This window comes from Glossina fuscipes, unplaced genomic scaffold (assembly GCF_014805625.2).
Source record: "Glossina fuscipes isolate IAEA_lab_2018 unplaced genomic scaffold, Yale_Gfus_2 28, whole genome shotgun sequence".
Taxonomy (NCBI): domain Eukaryota; kingdom Metazoa; phylum Arthropoda; class Insecta; order Diptera; family Glossinidae; genus Glossina; species Glossina fuscipes.
Genome location: NW_023998423.1, coordinates 4489933 through 4511027, shown reverse-complemented (window position 1 = coordinate 4511027; position 21095 = coordinate 4489933). Strand labels below are relative to the sequence as shown.

The window sequence follows — 21095 nt, the reverse complement described above, 5'->3', positions numbered from 1 at the left end:
CATTCTGTAATAATAGAAAATTTATTTTTATGCCGTAAAAAAATCCTGAAAAATATATATGCATTTATTTTTTTAGCTGGTGTACAATTGTATCTATTATTAACATGAAGGGTTTGCATTCGTTACTTATGTTTAACAAATACAAGGATGCAAGTTCGAAAGTATATTAATGAACGCTACTGTTTAGTTTTGCGCCAGTCGTGGTATTTGGTTACAAAAGGCAAACGTTTTTGCCATATATCGATACCGTAGAAAGCCCAAAAGCTTAAAAGAATTCCATTCTCAATTATATGAAATAAGGCAAAACAAAATTCTTAACTTACAGACCGAACAGCGCACCACCTAAATGAGCAGCATGATCGAAAAACTTCCATCCCAAAATACATCCGGCGAAGTCTACGCCCATTATAACTTTAATTGCTGCACCAGCCGAAAAAGTCAACATAGGTAGGAATAATATGCTCAATTGGGTATCAGGATATTGTGCACATACGTAAGCTAAAATCGCCATTATCGCACCTGACTAAACATATAATGATTATCATTTTTATTTTGTCGAACTTGTGAGTATTTATATTTACCGCTCCTAGCGAAAGACCGGCTTGAGCGGTTACAGACTTATACAAAATACTGGCGAAACTGGCTACCACTCCTGCACTTAAATATAATCCCAAAAATTGTTCCTTTCCCAAAGATATAATGGCAGGATTGCAAAAACTATGCAATACATACCTAGAGAAGAAAAAGAGAAGTAAATGAGTGAACTTTGAATTCTGGCAAATTAAAGGGGAAGTAAATGAGCGAGCCAGAATTACCACTTGGTGCGATGTATTTAAATTTCGAATTTTGTTACTTACATATTTGCAAACAAATGTAAACCAGAATAATGACTAAATGTGGATAAAAACATAGGCCAACAAACCGCACCTATAAGCAAATTATATGAAATAAGAAAGAGAAACTTAACTTTTGATATATCCTTCACTTACGTGAGGCTGGATTTGAACAGAAATAATGTAACATAACCTCGCGCCAAGCGGGTACACGCCACGCAAGAAAAACTAGGACGTTTACGGCACAAATTGGAACAAATATCTTTTCGCTAGGAGTTAACTGATCCCAATGACGTTTCACGTCTTTTTTTAGATTTTGTAAAGTGCCATCGTTCGTCTTACGCGGAAACCAGGATAATTTCGCCTGACGAGCTTTCTCCAACATCATGTTTCGGGTATTTTCGTATTCCAAAATACTGGCTCCCAAAAATGAGCCAAAACTAAACTAAAACACATGTTAACGAATATTTTTAGAGGGTTTGGCAAGTAATTTACCGCTCCCGTGAAGAGAAAAGCCTTCGCTACGTTGCCCAACGGCACTGGTTCACCTCCAGTAGCTTCCATAGGTTGAAATTTCGTTCGAATAGCATTTCTATGACGTGCACTGGTGCGTACACTGCGACAAATAATCCGTTGGCCTATTGAAGATTGGGAACTTGTTTTACCTACGTGATTCCATAACAAACACGTATCTCTAGAATAAATAAATTAAATTCGGCATTTCGATTTTTACACATTAGATATCATCCGAAATTACCGAAATTGTTGCTGCCAGTTATGCCTTAAACCGACACGCAGTAGCATAATTCTCATAGTTTTCTTTCTTCACTTTTTCAATGTTGTTTTTATTCAATAATTGCTCAATTTTTTTTTTGCTTTGACAAAAATAAAAATAAAATGTACTTTTTTGTTCTCAAGCTGTCATTTGATAAAACTGTCATATACTGTCATGCCGACTAGAGTGATTGATTGCCGTTAGTGAAATTTTGTGTTTCAATTAGAGGAGCAAATTATTTAATAAGGCGGACTAAGCTAAATTTCGCAAATGTACACAACCCCCTTTTTTTAATGTACGAATCGTGGACAAATGATTCATATTAAAAATTCAGAAGATGCTTTCTTATTTTAAGCGCATAATTATAACAATTGTGACTGTAGGAAAAATATTTCCTTTATATAAATATGAACACGAACCTAAAGAAGAAATTCGATGAAACATTAACTACAAAAATAACATAAAATATTAATAACAGAATAAAGCAAGAAATTCTCCATTGCCGTAATTTCATCGTTAATAACACCTAAAAACTGAGTTAAGTAACGTATATTACAAAGAATCAAAAGGGTAGACTATGCTGTGTTTTCTCGATTAGGAGAATTCGTGTAAGTTTGCGCTTAAACAATTATGTGTTATTCCCATTTTCGGGAAGAGATTTCAACTTTATTGAATTTTTTAAGAGATTTTGTTCAAAATGACAAATCATATGGTCTTGCACATATGCGCACATATTCACACAAGCACACGAAAAGAAAAAAAGGCAAGAAGAAACAGAACTTATTATCTAGTTTATGTTTATTTGGTACTAATCTAGATCCTTTTTTACGGTACAAATTTTCAAATTTTAATTCATACTCTATATTATTTTATACACAATCAAAAACGAGCACTAAAGACAATTTATTTATAATTTTAAACATATTTGTCAAATCGAAACACGACCAATTATTTGCTTTGTTTTACTAAGGCAGTCCACTCGCAAAGGAAAAAAAGTAAGAAAGCATCGCAAGGATTACGGCATGAAGAAAATTCAATTTGTGGAATTTGGGCGGTTTATTTACCGTTTTTGTGGAATCTGGTCGCTCAGATGGACGTAATTTTTAGACAAATAGAGTAAATTTAGGAATGTTAATATATCTTTCTCTGATTTAGAAATTATTTTCTTCAGATAAGTCACAAGTGGAAACCACAATAGGGAGCCACATTACCATATTATTTTCTGAGAAAATAGAACGACTTCAATGCAACTATAAATAAAAGCACATTAAAGTGAACATACCGAGATCATCCTTTGAAAGTTAGGCAAATTCCTGAAGGCCTGAAATTGACTTATAAGGGTTTTCGTAGTGATTATCCAAGCGACCGAGTCCCTCGCAAATTTCATGGTTCGAGAATTGACTATAAAGAAGTCAACATAGATGGAAGCAAAGGAATATATGAAAGGCGATAAAATAATTAATGCAAAATGCAATCATATCTTTTTTCTACGAAATAGCACCTCGATACGACACGATAGCTCAGCTTATGTCAGCAAAAGCCCAAAAATTTCAAAATGGAAAAATATAACTGGAATTATTGTTTCTGCTAATGTAAACAATGAATAGCTGACTAAAAAATTTGATTTCCCAATTGCGGTCTCAGAAGCGACATTATTTGCCTTATTAAGATGAAATACAACGGTCCCCTGTTCAAAATTAACATAGTGAGTAGGTCCTCATATACATGTGTGGTTTTGCAATTTCCTGATCATCTTCTATTTGTATGTCCGAATGTACCCACTTCTATTCGCATTCCAGACTTCGCAAATTTCCTATACATTGTCTTCATGGCTGCAGCAATTTGGCAGCTTGCCGATTTGCTGATTTTTGGAGAAGAAAAAATTTGAAAGAAAATGTTATAAGGGAAAGACAAAATTCTCGAGATCGAAATCATCATTCTGCGTAGGAAAATCGAAAACTAAACTAGCTTAACTATCTGTGATTTTATAAACAAAGAACTGGGATTGCTTGTGTCTTCTCTTCAATGATTGAAGGAAGATCAGGCGAACAAGGGATGAAATGCTTAAAAACAAAGTATCGATTAATAGCTCTGTGCTGGTAATTTGTCGCAAGACCCTCTTATATTGTATTATTTATAACAATTTGGAACTTTCCTTTAACATACTGTAAAAATGGGACTACAATCTTTTTAATAATAATGATATCACATCGTAGAAATAAAACTAATAGCTTTCAGTTTTTTGTTTTTATTTTTGGTAATTAAGAAACTGTAATTTCAATAAACTTAAATTTAAATATATCAATCTTCACCTCCATGTTGTATTTTTTTGTAGATTTTGTTTTATGTCCGTGTCTTTTAAATTTTATTTATTTTCCGTTTTACTTTTTATATATAGATTGTGAAAAAATTTATAATTCACATTTTTGCAAGTGAATTTTGCGATATTATTTTACACATTAATTTTTTTTTTTTTTGCGTTTTCATTTATTCTTTTATTAAAATATGCGTTTTCTCTCTTTATGGACAATAGTGTTTCTTTATGTGTGTGTGTCTGTATGAATTTATTTAATTTAATAAATATACTCAATCTTTTGAAAATATGAATTTTTTTTTTTTTATTTAATTATGTATGTAGAAGGAGAAAATAATAAAAGTTATGTCATGCGATGTGAGTTTTTTTGAGAATAATTTTTTTATATATATATAAAAAATGTCTCTTCTTTGATTTGTTAAGTAAGTTAAGCAAATACCACTTTTCAATGTTTTGGTTTTTGATTCTTATTGATTTCAATATACTAACGACGTATTGGGTTTACAATATTGAGGTTGTCTGTATTTCATTTTCTATTTTCCATATCGTTACGTCTATAATCGATAAAAAGGTCATATTTGGGAAGCAATGTTTTTATCTTGTTTTTCTCGTTTTCTCTTTTTTTTGTTTTGTTTTGTTTTCTTCGCTTAATACTCGCAGAATTAAAATTTGAAAACACCGTTAGGAAAGTTTAGTAAATTACATTTAAAAAAACGTGTACATTTTTTGCTTGTGTATATATGGTTAAGTTGGATTTCTGTACTTACCTTATCAAGTATAAGAAGAGAATAACACATCAATTGATTGTTATCCGTGATGTTAATTAAAAGATATATATATCTATTTATTCATGAATACATATGCATTGTATATATATACATAAAAAACACCGATTGCTTTTGAGGATAATAGCAAGAGAAAAAAAAGAAATGAAAACACACATTGTTATATATACTCACACATATATCTTGTATATATGTAAATATATATGTATTTATATACACTGAGAGAAAAAAAAAAAAAAATAATTTACATACGTATCAAAGAAAATTGATTAAAAGGAAGTACAAAAAAAACAATATAAGCAATCAATCACGCGTAATTAACCAGTTTCCATTGCCTGACAACAATGGGGAGCTATTTTCGTATACAACAATTATTGATTGCTAATTGCTCTCTTAACAAAGGATTCTCCAAGAAAAACCCTGTAATTCGGTTTTATGTAGGCTTAGACAGGCACTCAGCTACCAAAAAAGGTATCCAGACTCTAGTTCCGGTAAGAAATTATCGATTTTCTGCCATCACGATTAACAAAAAAACTGTTCAGCAAATATATATAATATAACGTCTCTTCACGCGGGAGCCCACTAGTTCTTATCTCAGATAAAGTATTAAATATATCTAAGCACAAAAATTTTATCTAAGCAACAAAAATATTACCGATTCCTAAACAAAGTTATACGATCACTTCTTAAGAGTACCTCAGTGCGGTTGTTATTTAGATAATACAATTTTTACATGATAAATGGGTTCGAAGATTTTGAATAAGATAAGGTTACGTTCACCTAGCAAAAAAAGCCAAGAGGCAGATCCACAAAATTCACAAGCTGGCACAGCTGGCGATGCAAAAAATTTAAAAGTATTTTTTGTCTCAATTTTAAAATTCATAGAAATTTTCGCGTAGAGTTACCCCCACAAAAAGAAAAGTTTATAAACGTAATATATCAGAGTCGCATTCAGCCAAAATATCAGATAATAGATATTAAGATAAATTGACTTTCTTTCGCATGTACTATAACGGTAACTATTACATAATTCCTTAATATAACATTTAATGGATTTTTCTTGTAGTTTTTGTTTTCTTCTCTTTCTTTTATTGAATAATCATAATTTAATAAACGTAGTAAGTAATTAGAATAGGATTGATTGATTGATGATTGTGTGTGTGTGTGTGTGTGTGTGTGTGTGTGTGTGTGTGTGTATTAGAGAAATTTAAATGTGTTCTTCTTGTTGGTTTAAGTTTTTTATTTATAATATAAAATTATTGTTATGATAATGATATATATTTTCTCTTTCTTTGAAACAAATAATGTAGGAAAATGCACCACTGTAAAGTTTTAATTTACTCAGTAAAAAAAAAGAGAAAAAAAGAGGAAGAATGAGAAAGCAATAACAATAAAACACGATATACACCAACGATTACGTAAAGTTAACGTAAACAACTGTTTTATTTTGAAATCTTAGAAAAAAAAAAAAAAAAAGACAAAATTATAATCATCATATAAAAAAAAAGCTGTTTTTTTTTTTATAAGATATTTCTTTTAATAAACTTAAAACAAAAGTTGTCAAAGAGAACATTCTTTGGGTATGAGAGAGATAGATAGAAAGGGACACAAGGTGAAGAAATCCACATTCATATTTTGATTTGGCCTCATATTTAATATATATATATGTATATATATATATATATTTAGAATTAGAAAAATTAACATACTTTACTTTCTTTTGTTTTTGTAATCCATAAACTTAATAAAGAAAACAGTTTTGTTGGAATTTTTTTTTTTTTTTTGTTTTTGGTTATTATAAAAAAAAAGGAAAGAAAAAAAAAGAAAAAAAAAAAAAAAAAAAAAAAAGAAAAAATAATAAGAGCAAAAACAATAAGCTAAATTATTTATCATAAAAAAAAAAAAATAATAATAAATAATATACTGCTCTGCGCCTAACAAAAGAAAAATAATGAAAAATAAGTTGTCTGGCTATATAAGTTGTAGTATATGGGTAAACTATTTTGAATGAAAATTAAATGAAAATTAATTTCGAATATCTTTTTTTTGTTTTTGTTTTCGTTTTTCTCGCGCGAACAAAGAAATACATACATAATATAAAGGATACGAGTACAGAGAGAAAGAGAGAGATAGATAGAGAATAAAAATAGTTTTCGGATCATATTAGAATTTGAAAATTTTTCGTTCTTCATTGTTTCTGCTGCCAAAATCATGATAAAAAAGAAAATTTGGACATTTTGCAAAAATGAAATTAATTTACTTTTTATTTTCTGAATATTCTCTTAAACACATGGTAGTGGTGGTGTTAATGTCGAAGGAAAGAAGAGGCGTGGTTCTTTTATAGGAAGTGAATAGGAAATTTGTCTATTGTTTACTTTTGTACCAGGCGCGTTCAGCTCCTAAATTTACAAGTGCAATAAAGAAGGAAAAAATGTCCATTTTGAGTATCGTTATCGATATCTTCTCATTTTTTAAAAGGAAAAGGAAAAATTTACAGAGAGAACGAACTGACCTTGAAATATTCCTTTTTTTCTTTTTTTTTTCATCACAATTTTTCCGATTGAATGTGTTTTCCATATTATGAAAAATCTTTTTAAATAATTGTTTCCAATTTTCAAAAATGTCTGCAAAAATCTTAAGAAAAAAGAACGCCATTTTGTTGTTGTTGTTGTTGTTTGTTTATCATGTCGAAGTAATTTTTTGGTTTTCTTTCTCTGTTTATAACCGATAAATGTTTTTTAGCCGTTTTCCTCTTGACTCCCCCATTTTTCTTTTCTGTGGACCTTTTCTCTCTGCTGCTCTGTTTCGCTGATGATGTTGTTTAACATTATATGTTGACCATGTTCTCATTGTTGTTGTTGATTCTGCTGTTGCTTTTTGTTCTTTTTTTTTGTAGTAGATCCATATACGACATTCTTATTTTTAAATTCATGCCTTTTTTGTGTTTTCTTTTTTTTTGTTTTTTGTTTGCTTTAGAGTTCATTCAACTGTAATTGTTTGGATTCTCTTTTTTTTTATTGTTGTTGCAGTAGTTGTTGATAGAAATATTTCTGATTTTTTCATAGGTTCTGTTTAATTTCTGCTGTGTTTTTGTTGTTGTTGTTATTGTGTTGTTTTTTTTTTTTTTTATTTGTTTGCATAGTGAAAAAGGAAACAATTTAGTTGTTTGGTTAGTTGTCACCACCTTCTTGTGGCTCATCGCCGTCCCCTTGAGTATCCGATGTCCACAAAGTCAGGTTATCTCTCAACAATTGCATAATAAGTGTTGAGTCCTTGTATGAGTCCTCATTGAGTGTATCAAGTTCAGCTATCGCATCATCGAATGCCTATTTTAAAAACGATACACACATTATTATTTAATATGCTTTTGAAAAAAAAAAAAAAAAAATTGAAATTGAATAAGAAAAAAAAAATATTTCAAAATTCTTAAGCAGTTTTCAACTTTCATTTTGTGGGCGTAAAAACACAAACATTTATTAATCATAGCCTACAAAAAACTTTCATTACAAAAAAAATAGAAAAAAACAAAAACCATTGAAAAATAATCGAACTACAATACATTTTAATCATTACGCGTCCGAAAACTATTGATCCTTGACAATATGAACTCGTCATATTCATCCACTTATTACTGATTATCATCTCAGGGTTAACTCTCTGGCAACTCAATTATTTTGGTAAAAATTATATATGAACTGACAGTTTCTCTTAATGTAATGTAACCCTTCTCGAGCTAACGGGAACTTCTGAGAAATGTATCGAGCAATTATTAGTTCCTCCGTTGCCAAAAGTTTTTTTTACTTTCTTTTTCTGCTAATAACGAAAAAAAATTGGGGCTCCTATCGGTATTGGAAATACGGAAAGTGTCTTAGAACTCATATTAAGGGGATGCGGCTCAAGAACAGCGTAATGGTTAAACACATTTCGCTTTGCGTCGTGAGGCAATTTAAATCAGAGATTATCAGATTCAATTACTATTTGAACATCTCTTTTTATTAGTTCGTATCCAAACGCGAAGACACATCCGTCAATAGGAATGAAGGACCGTGGGGGGAATAAGAATGAAAATATGGTTTTCAGAATTTGTTGGCATTCTATTCAACTCAACTTTGAAAAGCGGCGGAATAAATCTATACAACCGGCTCAAAATTCTACAAAGATTGGTTTTATTCTTCACCAGAGTGATTCACTTGTTTCGAAACGACTTGGCCATAATGGCGGATCGAATTGTTTTGAACCATAGTTTCTCTATAGAGTACAATCTAAAAATCAACCTAAGCATTCACGAATAGCTTTCCGATTCTTATACTTTGTTTATGCATTTTTTTTGGTTGGACCCCACGACTCACGGTAATAAAACCACCCCATTAAATTTACAAGTCAACAAAACCCGTAGGAAAGGCATTAAACTCTTTCACATTAGTTCGATTTAGCCACAACTATTTAGGACATCGCTTCATTCATGAGAGTATAATAAAAAGCGCTTAGTAATGTAATCGGCGATCTCGGAGGGTTATGTTTTTATTTCCATAACCGAAGCTTTTGGCAAAGCATGTGAAGACAACTAGATCGATAAATGATAGCGGTTATGAAATGTATATCGTCTTCTTGATCAATCTGCAAATCTGTGAATCTGTCTGTCTGTCCGTCGGTGTAATGTCCGATAGTAGGCTGAAGATATCGGTTGCAACTTTTGCAAAAAAGAACGTTGCAAGTTCTTGCGCTTAGAACGCCCCTCAAGTCGTGCAGCAAAACATGAATTGATTGAGCGTGCACAGATCCAAGTGCGAAAAGTGAGCAACGCCTACGCAATATTAATATTGGAAGATTATTGAAATATCATATTTTTTATTTTTGTTTTTTTTTCAAGACAAAGGTAGAGGTAGTAAAATATTCGACTATTTACTACTGTTTGCTTTGGTTTTTTTATTCGAATGTAAAAATCATTTGATGAAGAGTTTATTGTTAGCGGAAATTGAAAAAAAAATTCTTTAAATTACATTTCTGTACACTTTTTTTCAATCATGGGTTATTCATTCATGTATACGTCATAATTTCTCTCGTTCGACTGAATCCTTATTATTGCAGTTACATTTTTTTTGCGAAATAAATAAACATTCGAGGACTAGGAGTCTTTATTTTTTGAAATGAGCCTAAATGTATCGGAATTTTGGGTGACGTACTTAAGGCACTTAAAGTAACATTAAATAAATTAATTTTATATTTAACGTTTTCTTTCATTTTCCTCCTGAAGTAATGAAAATTTATTGTAGATGTGTACGCATATAGAGAAAATATAGGATGATATAGGTGGGGAGGAGGAATGCTTTACATTATTTCGATAAAGCATTCAAATTTCGAAACAGGCAAAGGATGTTTATAATAAATACTATATATTACCCAGTAGAGCCTGAACAAAAAATTTGAAATATATATTAGTAGTAAATAAGAGGAGCACCATTTGGATGATAATGCACATGCATGCATACTTTTCATAGTACGTCACAAACAATAATAATACATCATTCGAGGATTAAAATATACAACAAAGCACTTTATAAAGGGCCAGAGCTTCGAGCAGTTATACACAAGGGCAATAAACTATAAAATTACGGCTCGTTTACAGGATGAAAATAATATGTATGTGCGCGGGCGTGTGCGTGTGTATGTGTTTGATGTTAGTAAATAAAAATTTTTAAAATTTTATTAAGTTCATGTGGAAGAAGAAGATACACAAAGCACAACATAGAAATTTTTGTAGCAAATTTTTCAACATTTTTACGATTCCTTTCATTTAATATACTCTTATAGTGGACGGATCGTCAAATTAAAATTCATCATGTAAACGTGCTCTCGGTAAATAAATGGACTTTTCAGAATATGGTTAGAATTCATTCATAGCTTAGATTAGTGCACAACATAAGAAGAATCGATAAATTTTAATATGTCGATTACTGTTTTTTGTTGCTCTTTTATCGCTTATATGAATCTCTTAAAAAATATATCGGAAAAAGCACAACATATAAATTATATATATCAGAGCAGAATTGGAGTAGGAAGGAGATAATATAAATGCAAATGCAAAAAAAGAAAAAAAAAAAAAGAAAGACCACAAAACCTGTTTAGCTAAATGACAGGCCCGCGCTGGTGAATTGATAATTTCATAATAGAAGACGGAAAAGTTCAGAGCAAGACCTAATCTGATGGGATGTGTGGGCTGCATTTTAGTTTTCGCAATATCGAATGCCTCCTGATAGGCCTTTTTCGAATCTTCAACCACGGCTATAACAAGTTTAAATAGAAGAAGAATAAGAAGAAGAAGAAAGAATAAAATAATCAACAAAAATTAAAGGAAAAAAAGTATTTAGTTTGAAAAAAGCGAAATGAAAATGAAAAGCCAAAAAAAAGCAAAAAGAAGCGATTAAGTCCCTAAGTCTAAATCTTCTAAAAGCCCTAAATTATTGCATTTCAGACCTGTAGAAAAACAGTAAGTAGTATTAATATAATAATAATATGGTTTTTGTTGCGCGTTCTCTATCTCTGCTGATCGAAGAATTTTGAAATACATTTTTCTATTTTTTGTTTTCAATTAACCTGTTTAGCCAATTGGCAAGCTTTGTCTGGTGAGTTTAGAATCTCATAATAGAAGACTGAGAAGTTAAGTGCCAGACCCAATCTGATGGGATGTGTTGGCTGCATTTTACCCTTGCTAATTTCAAATGCATCCTGGTAAGCGGTTTGCGAGTCGTCAACAACGGCTAAGAATATTTCGATTATTTTTTAACAACATTTTTTCATATTGTATTGTTTTATATTATTATATATTATTATATAACTAACAAAAATTAGGCATAATCTTTAATAATAATAATAATAAGGGAATCTCTCTTTTAAGGATAACACATAATAAATAATAATAATAACATGTATAAAAGCAATAGAAAGAATACTTACTGTTGCGCGCATCCCCTGTGGCTACTTCAGCTAAATACCTGTAATAATCTCCCTTCATTTTCAGATAGAAAACCTTACTTTCTGGATTGCTGGCTTTGGGGATAAGATATTTATCAAGAAGACCCTGCAAAAACGAAAGCATGAAAAAGAAAAATAAAACAATGAATAAGAATTGATTCATTTTATGCTTCAATTAACTAAATAATTCCTTCTTTTTTTTTTTTAAGCAACCAAGTTGCCAGTTTATCAGTTTAGTAGCAAGCTTTTGTCCTTGTAGAGAACGTTTGATGAGAACTATTGTAAAAATCAATAAACAATAACAAGTAAGCAAGTTATATTCGTTAGGCACTGATTCTCTCGTACCCACCACATGCACGCTTGGGCCACTTAATATTTTTTTAAACGCTCCTAGATTTGATGCATTGAATGTCTTTTCATAATTAAATTGTAACTAATACACTTTATCTTTACTCCACTCATCAACTTCTTTCATTTGATACCTATATCGGAAGTATCGTGACGTCTATTACAATTAATTTGGAATTAGCTCCTCGATGAGGTACCCATATCTATGGTATTGTAACGAAAAAATTGCTTCACAACGTCTTGACGTCCGCGACATTTCATTTGGAGCTAATCCAGTTAGCTTTGCGCATCCTACTCTCCAAATCCTCTTATTTGATACCCACATCAACGCCATACTACCATGCATGCAACTATAGTTCCCTACGTCGTGACGATCGAGATATTTAAATTGGAACTGATCCACTTAGTTTTTCGCATTCTACTCTCCCAGACCTTTTATTTGAACGCGATGTCTACCGTACTCATTTTAAAATTAACGGGTTTTTAGGCAGGTAATAAATCTTCACTTGAGGAGTGTACAAAATGGCTCGAAACGTTTTGTCTTGTTTGTTTGCGTTACCTCAAAAAAGTGACAATAAATAAAATTTACTCACTTGTAAACCTGTGTGGGCATAGCCGATTTTTCTCATTTTTGCAAATAGTAAAGAACAAAGTGTTTCCTAAAGTGAATATGGAAATGTGATCCAGTTTACGCTCCACAGTGGGCTCCGGCTCGGACTAATTTGATCCATTTCGAATACCAACCCGCGTGCGAAAACTTCGAACATTTCTACCAAATTTGAAGTCGATAACCTCATATCCTCCACCGCCAACAACAAACACCACACCGACGGACAGACATGGCTTAATCAATTCAGAATTTCACGCTTTATAAAGCCTTTGAAGTTTCCTTCTGACTTTTATATATATTATGAAGAAAAGAGCCTAATGAGTTCACTTCCTTCCTTCAGTGGTGGGTATGGAAATATAATCCCTAAACGGACTAAGGGAGTTTACTCCTATCCTTCAGGGTTGGGTATGAAAATATAATCGCTAAAACGTACTAAGAGCTGTTGAAACTAAAACCCTTTTCTTTTTTTTTTTTGGTTAATTATCGAGGATCCCATTGATGGCTGCATTCGAGAAGACTTCTTTTCAGACGTAGGGATTTCACTGTGTTCTCCGAATTCGTTTTTCGCTCCCTCGCCCTCGCTGAAACGAGATCTCTGTTCGCGCTTCAATCAAATTTGTGCAAAAAATTCAATTTAGCTAAAGCAAGGTTTTCCCCATAGCCCAACAAACCCTACAAATAAATAGATCGTGCTATATACTGCTTCTTACATTCCCTGACTGCAAAAAACCAGGTACACTACGTGTAAAATGCCCGTCAAAGCGACTTTGGTCTTTTCTCGTCAAAACTCCTTCTTTTTTCTTGCTATAGTTCATTGTGCTGCATGTTTTTGTTTACTTTGTTTGTTACTTTTTTACGGAAAAGATTATTCTCCGCATGCTTTCACTACTGGCCACTAATAATATTAATTTAACTAAATAAATTGTTAATGAAATTTTTTTTTTTTTTAATTTGAAGTAATTTAATTTAGCGCTCTGGCTGTATTATGCAGGCGTCATGCTTCTTCTTTTTAAAATTGAAATCTCAGAACCTACGAATCAAGTTTCAGTGGATGTTCTTTTATACACATATCTCTTGGTGAAACTGGAAAATACTTGCGATAGATGATCCACTCACTCACTCTCCCTCTCTTTTATGTTAATTTATAAAAAAAAGTGTGAAAACATTTACGTTTCTTTCGAAACTGCGTAATACCTGCTTCTTCTTTTTCTCGACACATGTACTGTGACGCGTGTCTATAAACAACTTTCTATCCTACATTAGGCAACGATTATCAGAAAGTAGGAGGCAAGTGTAGCAAGCTAATGCTGAACTTCTGAATATATTATAGAAACTTCAAATCCTATAAACTCAAAACTATTATTTATATACCTTTGGATCCCGGAATTAATTCATTGAATAAATTTTATTCGTGATCATACCGACCAAGTCAACCCTGTTCTATATATATATAGATATATTTCTATTGTACCAAACCCATGTCTTTCTTTACTTCCTTAGGCATAGCACGCGTAGGAAAACCAATATTTCATACAAACAAAATATACTATAAGCAGTAACCAAAAGAATTCGTATATGGGTAAAGAATATACGTGATCGAAACTTAGCTCTTAGCAAATTTATTTTTTCATTATATAAGCCACAGTGTTGCATCAACTTCTCTTCTCTCATTAAATTTTAGAAAAAATTGATTACCTTCTGCCATATAAAGACGACCCTTTAACACGAACACATGTGGGAAGGGATTTCTGCTACGTGTCTTACTTCTTACCGGTTTTTGTTGAAAAATATTAAAAATTTACAATATTTTTAATAGAAAGATCTTTTTTAGAAGAGGGCGCTACATTAGAAGTGGCTGCAATAATAACCCTTTCTAATTTATTTTCATTCGAGTTCGACCTTATGTCTCCGTCATATTCGCAATAGGAAATGACTCTGGGCCATTTTCTCGGTTAATGGTTTACGTCGAGGCCTACCGAAGTAACTTTTAGATAGCTCTCCGCAAAACTTTGGGGTAACCGTATCCACCACGAATACTCCCCGAAGGATCGTACCCAAGCAGTCAGGTAAGAAGGCATCCCGGCTGCCAGATGGATAGTGTGCATCTTCCTGCCACGAACAATTCTACTTTTGGGCAACCTGATCTTCGTGGACACCCTCTAATTTACTGGTTCGATCTAGAACTTACACCAACTATACAGCTTTGGGCGCTCTCTTACTGTCCACGGCTGCAGCCGATCTTACCTTTGGCCTATCCCCACCACCCTGAAGACAAGAAGGTAAGAAGGGACAATCACACAAACCAATCGAACTTAAATCAATTCAGAGGGGGATTTCGAGTACAACTCAACAAGTCAACCTCAATTGATGTGGGATATAAAAAAAAAAGGCGGTCGTTTTTTGTCAGGGGAATTTTATTTGCGCGTCCAGCAAAAAATATAAAATTTGCTTTGCTTTATCCACCCTTAGCTTATATCTGCGCCTTTACTAAATACATGTTCTATCAGAATATATATGAAATTCTTCTAAAAGGTATATAGCACGCGCCGCTTTTAACTTTTCCGCAAAAGTATTTTCTAATTAGAGCAGAGGAAACTTCTCATGACTTCACAACGTTATTAAGTTAAATATAGATTTATTGATTACTTTGTTGTTTTAAGTATTTATACTAACTTAACTAATGGTACGGTTGAGCGCTGCTATCAATTTCACAAATGCAAAGGCAAATTCATAACAAGTATATTATATTTGCACTAGGTCTAACCAATTACGTATAAGGGAGCATACTACACAACTACACAACAACGACGGGTGAAAGAATATGAACGAAAGCATGCTGCTTGCTTATATACGTATAGCGTTACAGATGGGGAAGGGGAAGGGGAATGGTGTGCAGGAACAAGTGTTATTATTAATAATGTGCACACGGAGGCAGCATATGCTTTTTTCGATGAATTGAATGACATGAAGCGAACCTGATACTCATCAACTATAACTAATTCTTCCTGAATAATATTAAAAAAAAAAAAAAATTATAATAAATTTCTTTTCTCTTTTTTGATAAAACAAAGTGACATTCAAAGGGTAAGAACGATTTTTCCAATTTGTACAGTTTTCAACGACATAAAGCCTGTTTTAGACATTCCAAGTTTTTATTATTATTAGTAAAAAAAAAAAAAAAAAAAAGTAATAATTGTTGCTAGTTATTTGTTTGCAAATGTCATTTGCACATTGATGCTAGGGTGGTGGGGATGATTCCGTTCATTATCGTTATCTTTAAAATAAATGAAATATTTTCTTTTATATGGGAATGATGACAATGAGTAGGAGGCGCCGCAAATATGAAAATTGAAGGCAAAACTTACCAAAACTTCGTAACAAATTTCCCTAAGTTCCTTCTCCACACGTTCTCTGTACTCGCGGGCGAGCTGTTGTTTTCTGGCGGAGGCTTCGGTTTTCTGCTCAATGGAGGAAATTACTCTCCATGATGATCTGCAAGAGTAAAATTCAAAAAAAAAAAAAAATATTATTTATATTATAAAAATAATAATATAAAAAAAAATTTGTTTACGGCTTCGATTGAATTTCTCCATAACAATAGCTGAAGTTTACACATACGAGATGTAAGAGAAAAATAAATGCAAGATTGAAGTAAAGCTGCTAATGATAGGGAATCGAAGAATAGAAGCGAGAATAGTGGAAACGTGGAAAGAGACGATGACAGAAATTGTAGTGTTTATATGTAAGAAGTCTGGATGTTGTTTCGAGAAAGTTGAAGACAATTAAAGATAAAGGAAAGGAGAAGCTTAACGAAACCGTAAAAGAAAAACCGACTCTGTGCTTATGGTGTTTCGATGAATTCGATTTTAAATAGAAAAGGTGAAGTAAGTAGGTAAGAGCGACTAACAGGTAATTGAGCAGCAATCACATCATCGTACGCATCAACATTCTTCTTCTTCGTGGGAAAAGAATTTTTTTTATTAAAAAGTGATGGATATAAGATCCTTCGTCCTATTTATTTTACTCTTTGAATTCGTGGAGGCAGCTTTAAAACGAAAACCTTAAAATCAAGCTAAGTAAACTTTTTGAAATTTCAAGTTAATATTAGGTCCAGTCATAAGTAACTTTTTTTTTTATCATTGAACAACAAAATTATATTATTATTAAGAGTCGATTTTGAGGTATTCGCAGTTTTTGGTATACGTCTGGTTGATTGGCGTCGATTTTGCTCCAATATTGCTTTTAAAAGGTTATCGTCAAAGTCGGAAGGACTTCCCGCCCTTGGTTCGTCTTGCAAAGTCGTATCTCCAGAACGGAATTTTAGAAACCAATTTCTAACTGACCGATTAGCCTTTCAGCGCGTACACTGCATATTTCTTCTACTGTCGCTCCAACGCTATTGCCTTGTTTAAATACCCAGAGCATGCCATGTCGAATATGAAGACTAACTGAATTCTCATCTATGTAGGGAGAACAAAAACTCATTTGTTTCAGTGAGTTATAGCCGCTAAGTACGAATAATAGATTCACCTATTTGCATCGGAAGTTAGGGATATAGAGTGAATAGACAGCAGTGGATGCTCTTGAACCGCAAAAATATTGTATGACAAAGAATGATGAAAGAGTTGAAAACCGATTCAAATTAAAGCAGGCTTAAAGGGAGGCCTAGGCTACAGAATACTGTCACCATGAATGGGCTCTTGATAATAGTGTGAATAAAAAATGAAATGAATTTTCCTTCTAAACTTCGCGAGTACTATGAAGTCATGAAATTATCTTTCTTGTGTATCCACCCACATGACATCTATGTAGAGTTCTAGGTACATATAATTAATTGCTGCAAATTTACACGTGCTCGTATAGACGCACAACAGTGGTTTTTTCTGATTTGATTATGTCTATGAAAGCAATGATTTCCTGATTACTAGGACGTAAGTAAACTCATCATTACGAGATTTATGATTGGGGTCTATGCATACGCGCTGAGAACAACCCAGTCATCGAACGAATATCGTTCAAAAAGGTGGACCATGATCAAAAAGCAACATCAATGTCAAACTTTCTTTGAATTGTGGCGCTCCTGGGGTATTATGAATTCCTTTCCCCCGACCAAAATATTAACAAGGAATATAATTTCAAGGTGATCAAATTGTTTAGGAAGAACGAGTACAAATTCTTTATATCCTTGACGAATCTATTTATTTTTTCATATAAAAATATAAGTCTTAATGGGTATATCCAGGAAAGTCATTATAAAAGTACAGAGAGAAGGAATATAAAGCAATGTCAAGATTTTTTTTTTTTTAGCAAAATATTGGGAGAATTATTTTTAAAATTCAATTCAATTAATAATTCAACTGTTATTAAAGAAACACATTAAGCAATTTCGCGGAAGGTCAAATGTTTTTTACTTTCTTTTTGAGAAAATTATTTTTATGTTTATTCTAATAAGCAAACCTTAAAATGCAACGGCGGTTAAGGTTAGAATAAAAATATTAAAAAAAAAAAATGAAATCATTCAATTACCTGCGGGCACCAACAACATTTTTGTAGGCAACTGAAAGTAGGTTTCTTTCCTCATTTGACAGTTCTACACCGGTTTCTGTGACTGATTTCATAGCCTGAGCCATATCATCGTATCTACATAGAATGAATGGAAAAATTATTTATTTATTTATTTATTTATTCATCGTCAGAAGAGTTCATTGTCAATAAATGTTTCGTGCTTTGCTTACCTTTCCGATTGCTCGGCCAATTTTGCCTTTTGAACCAATTCCTCTTTATCGACTGTCGACATTGTTAATATTTGTTGTTATTTATGTGCTGATTAAGTTTAGAGAAAATAATATAAACAAATTTTGTTTTCTTTTTTTTTTTTTTTTTTTTTTGGGTTTAGAGTTGCCCCACACAAATATTTCCTTAGTTCTTCCGTTGGTTTTTGGCGTTTTTTGTTCTGCTGTCTCACAATAATATCAATACTCGTATAGTGAGAGAGTGACAGAGAGAGATTATAACGTAAGGAATCTAAAACTGAATGCGTCGCTCTCACAAGTTGTTCTGACTAAAGTATCTGGAAGGGACAAAAAGAAACAAAGAATTAAAAAATTACATTTTTTTAACATAGTTTTTCTTCGTTAAGAATTGAATGTCATTGAAAAATAGAGCGAAAGCGATATATCGAAAAAGATCTTAAGATACAGAGAGAGAGAGAGAAAGCATAATACGATATTCCCTCTCAACAAGTTTATGCGTCGCATCTTTCTATGCTTGATTACTCATTGCATACATTTTATAGGTAGTAATTGCGTTGTTGATTTCTCTTCCTCTTGCTTCGCAACAATATATACAAATTTTATAAATGACTCATGAAGTTTTTGACCAAATTCCCAGCGCATTATTAAGGGACTTCAGTGCATATTTTCAATTGTGTGTGAGACGATTCTTTCCGATTCATTTACGCACTGCATCTTTCTTTTTTTTTCATGCATCGTTACGTTCATAAATTTAAATGTAATTCTACTTATTAAGTAGTAAACTTTCGAATGAAAGTTCCAAAGCTGTTAAGTTTTTTTTTTTTAATTTTTATCGCATTTTTTATGTGATAAAAATAGAAGCAAATGCGGCAATGATGCCGTTAGCTAAACTAAAGATTAATAATAACGAATATCGACCTAAAATTTCGTACAGATGTGTCCAAAAGAAGACGATCAGTATCGCGCATATGTCTCCATCATCTGAAAGGCAAAAACAGGTAACATCTTTCACTTGGCGTGAAATCTTAATCAGACGAATTATCCCTCGAACTATTGGTAATTAATACATAGTTCAATTTAACATCCCTCAGTTTTGCAAGACATTCCTGCAAAAGACAGAGAGAGCCTATTCTAAGCACTATGCACCAAATTAAAAGCTCAGGTATGCTGTAAATCTTTTCCTCTGGACAGGGCGAGGCCTCTTAAGCACCTCTTAATTATTTAACCGCTCCATCTTCGAGGGCAACCACGGCCAGTACGAATACTGCTCGAACGGCCGTATCCAAGCGGTCAGACCTCACTCATTGGTTCATCTATATGATTAAAACATATGAGCCTCCACCGAAGTTTCTGCATGGTAGGTATGAAACCGTCATTGCAAGTTTGGCGAGTATTAATCGCTGTTCAATCAACGCTATCACTTCCACCCGCGTCAGTAGGGTAGTCGTGACTTTGTGGACGGGCAACCTGACTCCCGTGGATTCCATCGTTCATAGTATATTTGGAATTATCGGTATGTGTGTGTCATTATGTTTGGAATATCGTATTTTGGATTTTCCACACTTCCGGGGGATCCACCCCTACCATCCTCGCCATTGGATCTATTGTACTAGAGGAAGCAATTCACCCAGCTACGCCAGGCATCTATACTATCTTTAGCTTCTCTACAACCTACTGGTTATGGAGTAGACCTCTTGACTAGCTGACTACGTGGTGACGAAGTCTGCAAGCAGATGACCTCGATATCCTCGAAGACTCTCCAAGAAAAGGTTAGTCGAGATTCTTTGCCTTCGGTCACGCCAGCGTACGTAACTGAAATACTTCGAATGCAACGAGAAAAATTTCAACATATTCTCTGAGCATCAGTTCAAAATTGAAAAAAATTCATCCAAAATTATTAAGTATCAAAATTTCATTTTCATTTTTTTAAGATGATGCGCGTAACACACGCTACTACACTCGAATACAAATTTCTTCGTTCCTTATTAGAGCATTGCTTTTTCATATGTTTATATGCTATGTAGGCCATTGCGGGTGGATGCGGATATGCGGAGGTGTGAAATACTCAAAAGGATTTGGTAGAAACCCTCCTTTAGCCCAGATATTGTTGAGATGATATCGGGAATAGCGGCGATAGATTTTAACTTCAATGAAATATATTTTAATGTTTCTCTTTTAGTCGCGGATATTGCTTTATTTAATTACGAAATTGGCATCGATGCATAACAACACATATGTATGATGAATGTATTTCTTATATGTTTACGCTTTTAGTAATCGAAATGAAAGCGAAAGTTAATTTGTCTCGTTTTGTGTTTGTTCTCGGTCCTGTGAAAGTCTCACAACACCCCAACTATATTACAATGTTATAAGGTATGTAGTATGTGCGAAATTCACAAGAGAAATGAATGAAAAATTTTTTTCATTTCAATTTATTTTTGGTTACAATGAAAAATCTGTTATTCGTGCAGAATTATTCGTAAATAAGTCAATTGTTGCCAAGTTAGTTCAATTACATATATATATACACATATTAGAAAGGAAATAAAAAAGAGAAAAAGAGAGAGAAGACGCTTAAAAAAGCTTAAATACGTGTTCGCATTTCAATGTTTTATAAGTGAAAAATCTTAAGCAAGAGAATATTCAACCAGTTGCTTAAACAAGAAGATGAAGCAATTACATTAATTGGGATAACTAACAACAAT

General features: G+C 32.6%; 2 protein-coding genes across 4 annotated transcripts in view; both read right to left on the bottom strand.

The window, feature by feature from the left end:
• Positions 1 to 38: 38 nt before the first annotated feature.
• Positions 39 to 1720, bottom strand: LOC119636632 (presenilins-associated rhomboid-like protein, mitochondrial). The gene is made up of 7 exons (XM_038032117.1): positions 1591 to 1720; positions 1329 to 1527; positions 990 to 1278; positions 858 to 927; positions 582 to 732; positions 324 to 523; positions 39 to 264 (listed from the first exon to the last, which is right to left on the bottom strand). The coding sequence occupies exons 1-7, from the start codon at positions 1644 to 1646 to the stop codon at positions 177 to 179; spliced, it is 1053 nt and encodes a 350-aa protein (XP_037888045.1). The 5' UTR covers positions 1647 to 1720; the 3' UTR covers positions 39 to 176.
• A 5918-nt stretch (positions 1721 to 7638) lies between these two features.
• LOC119636641 (14-3-3 protein zeta) overlaps positions 7639 to 21095 on the bottom strand; it is a 46271-nt gene continuing 32814 nt past the window's right edge. The window contains exons 3-9 of one of the 3 annotated variants that reach the window (XM_038032131.1): positions 18373 to 18707; positions 18164 to 18277; positions 16003 to 16129; positions 11662 to 11785; positions 11302 to 11465; positions 10826 to 10954; positions 7639 to 8033 (exon numbers count right to left, since the gene is read on the bottom strand). In XM_038032131.1, coding sequence (XP_037888059.1) covers positions 7878 to 8033; positions 10826 to 10954; positions 11302 to 11465; positions 11662 to 11785; positions 16003 to 16129; positions 18164 to 18277; positions 18373 to 18434 — 876 coding nt within the window. In that variant the 5' untranslated portion in view covers positions 18435 to 18707 and the 3' untranslated portion in view covers positions 7639 to 7877. Of the gene's footprint in view, positions 8034 to 10825; positions 10990 to 11301; positions 11466 to 11661; positions 11786 to 16002; positions 16130 to 18163; positions 18278 to 18372; positions 18708 to 21095 lie in introns of all 3 variants that reach the window. The other 2 variants (XM_038032133.1, XM_038032132.1) reach the window with 2 other exon arrangements.

Coding starts and splice junctions, on each gene's coding strand:
- LOC119636632 (XM_038032117.1), bottom strand. CDS start 1,646: ATGAGAATTATGCTACTGCGTGTCGGTTTAAGGCATAACTGGCAGCAA. Junction 1,279..1,328: donor CTTTTCTCTTCACGGGAGCG/GTAAATTACTTG, acceptor CATGTGTTTTAG/TTTAGTTTTGGCTCATTTTT. Junction 265..323: donor GGTGGTGCGCTGTTCGGTCT/GTAAGTTAAGAA, acceptor AATTCTTTTAAG/CTTTTGGGCTTTCTACGGTA.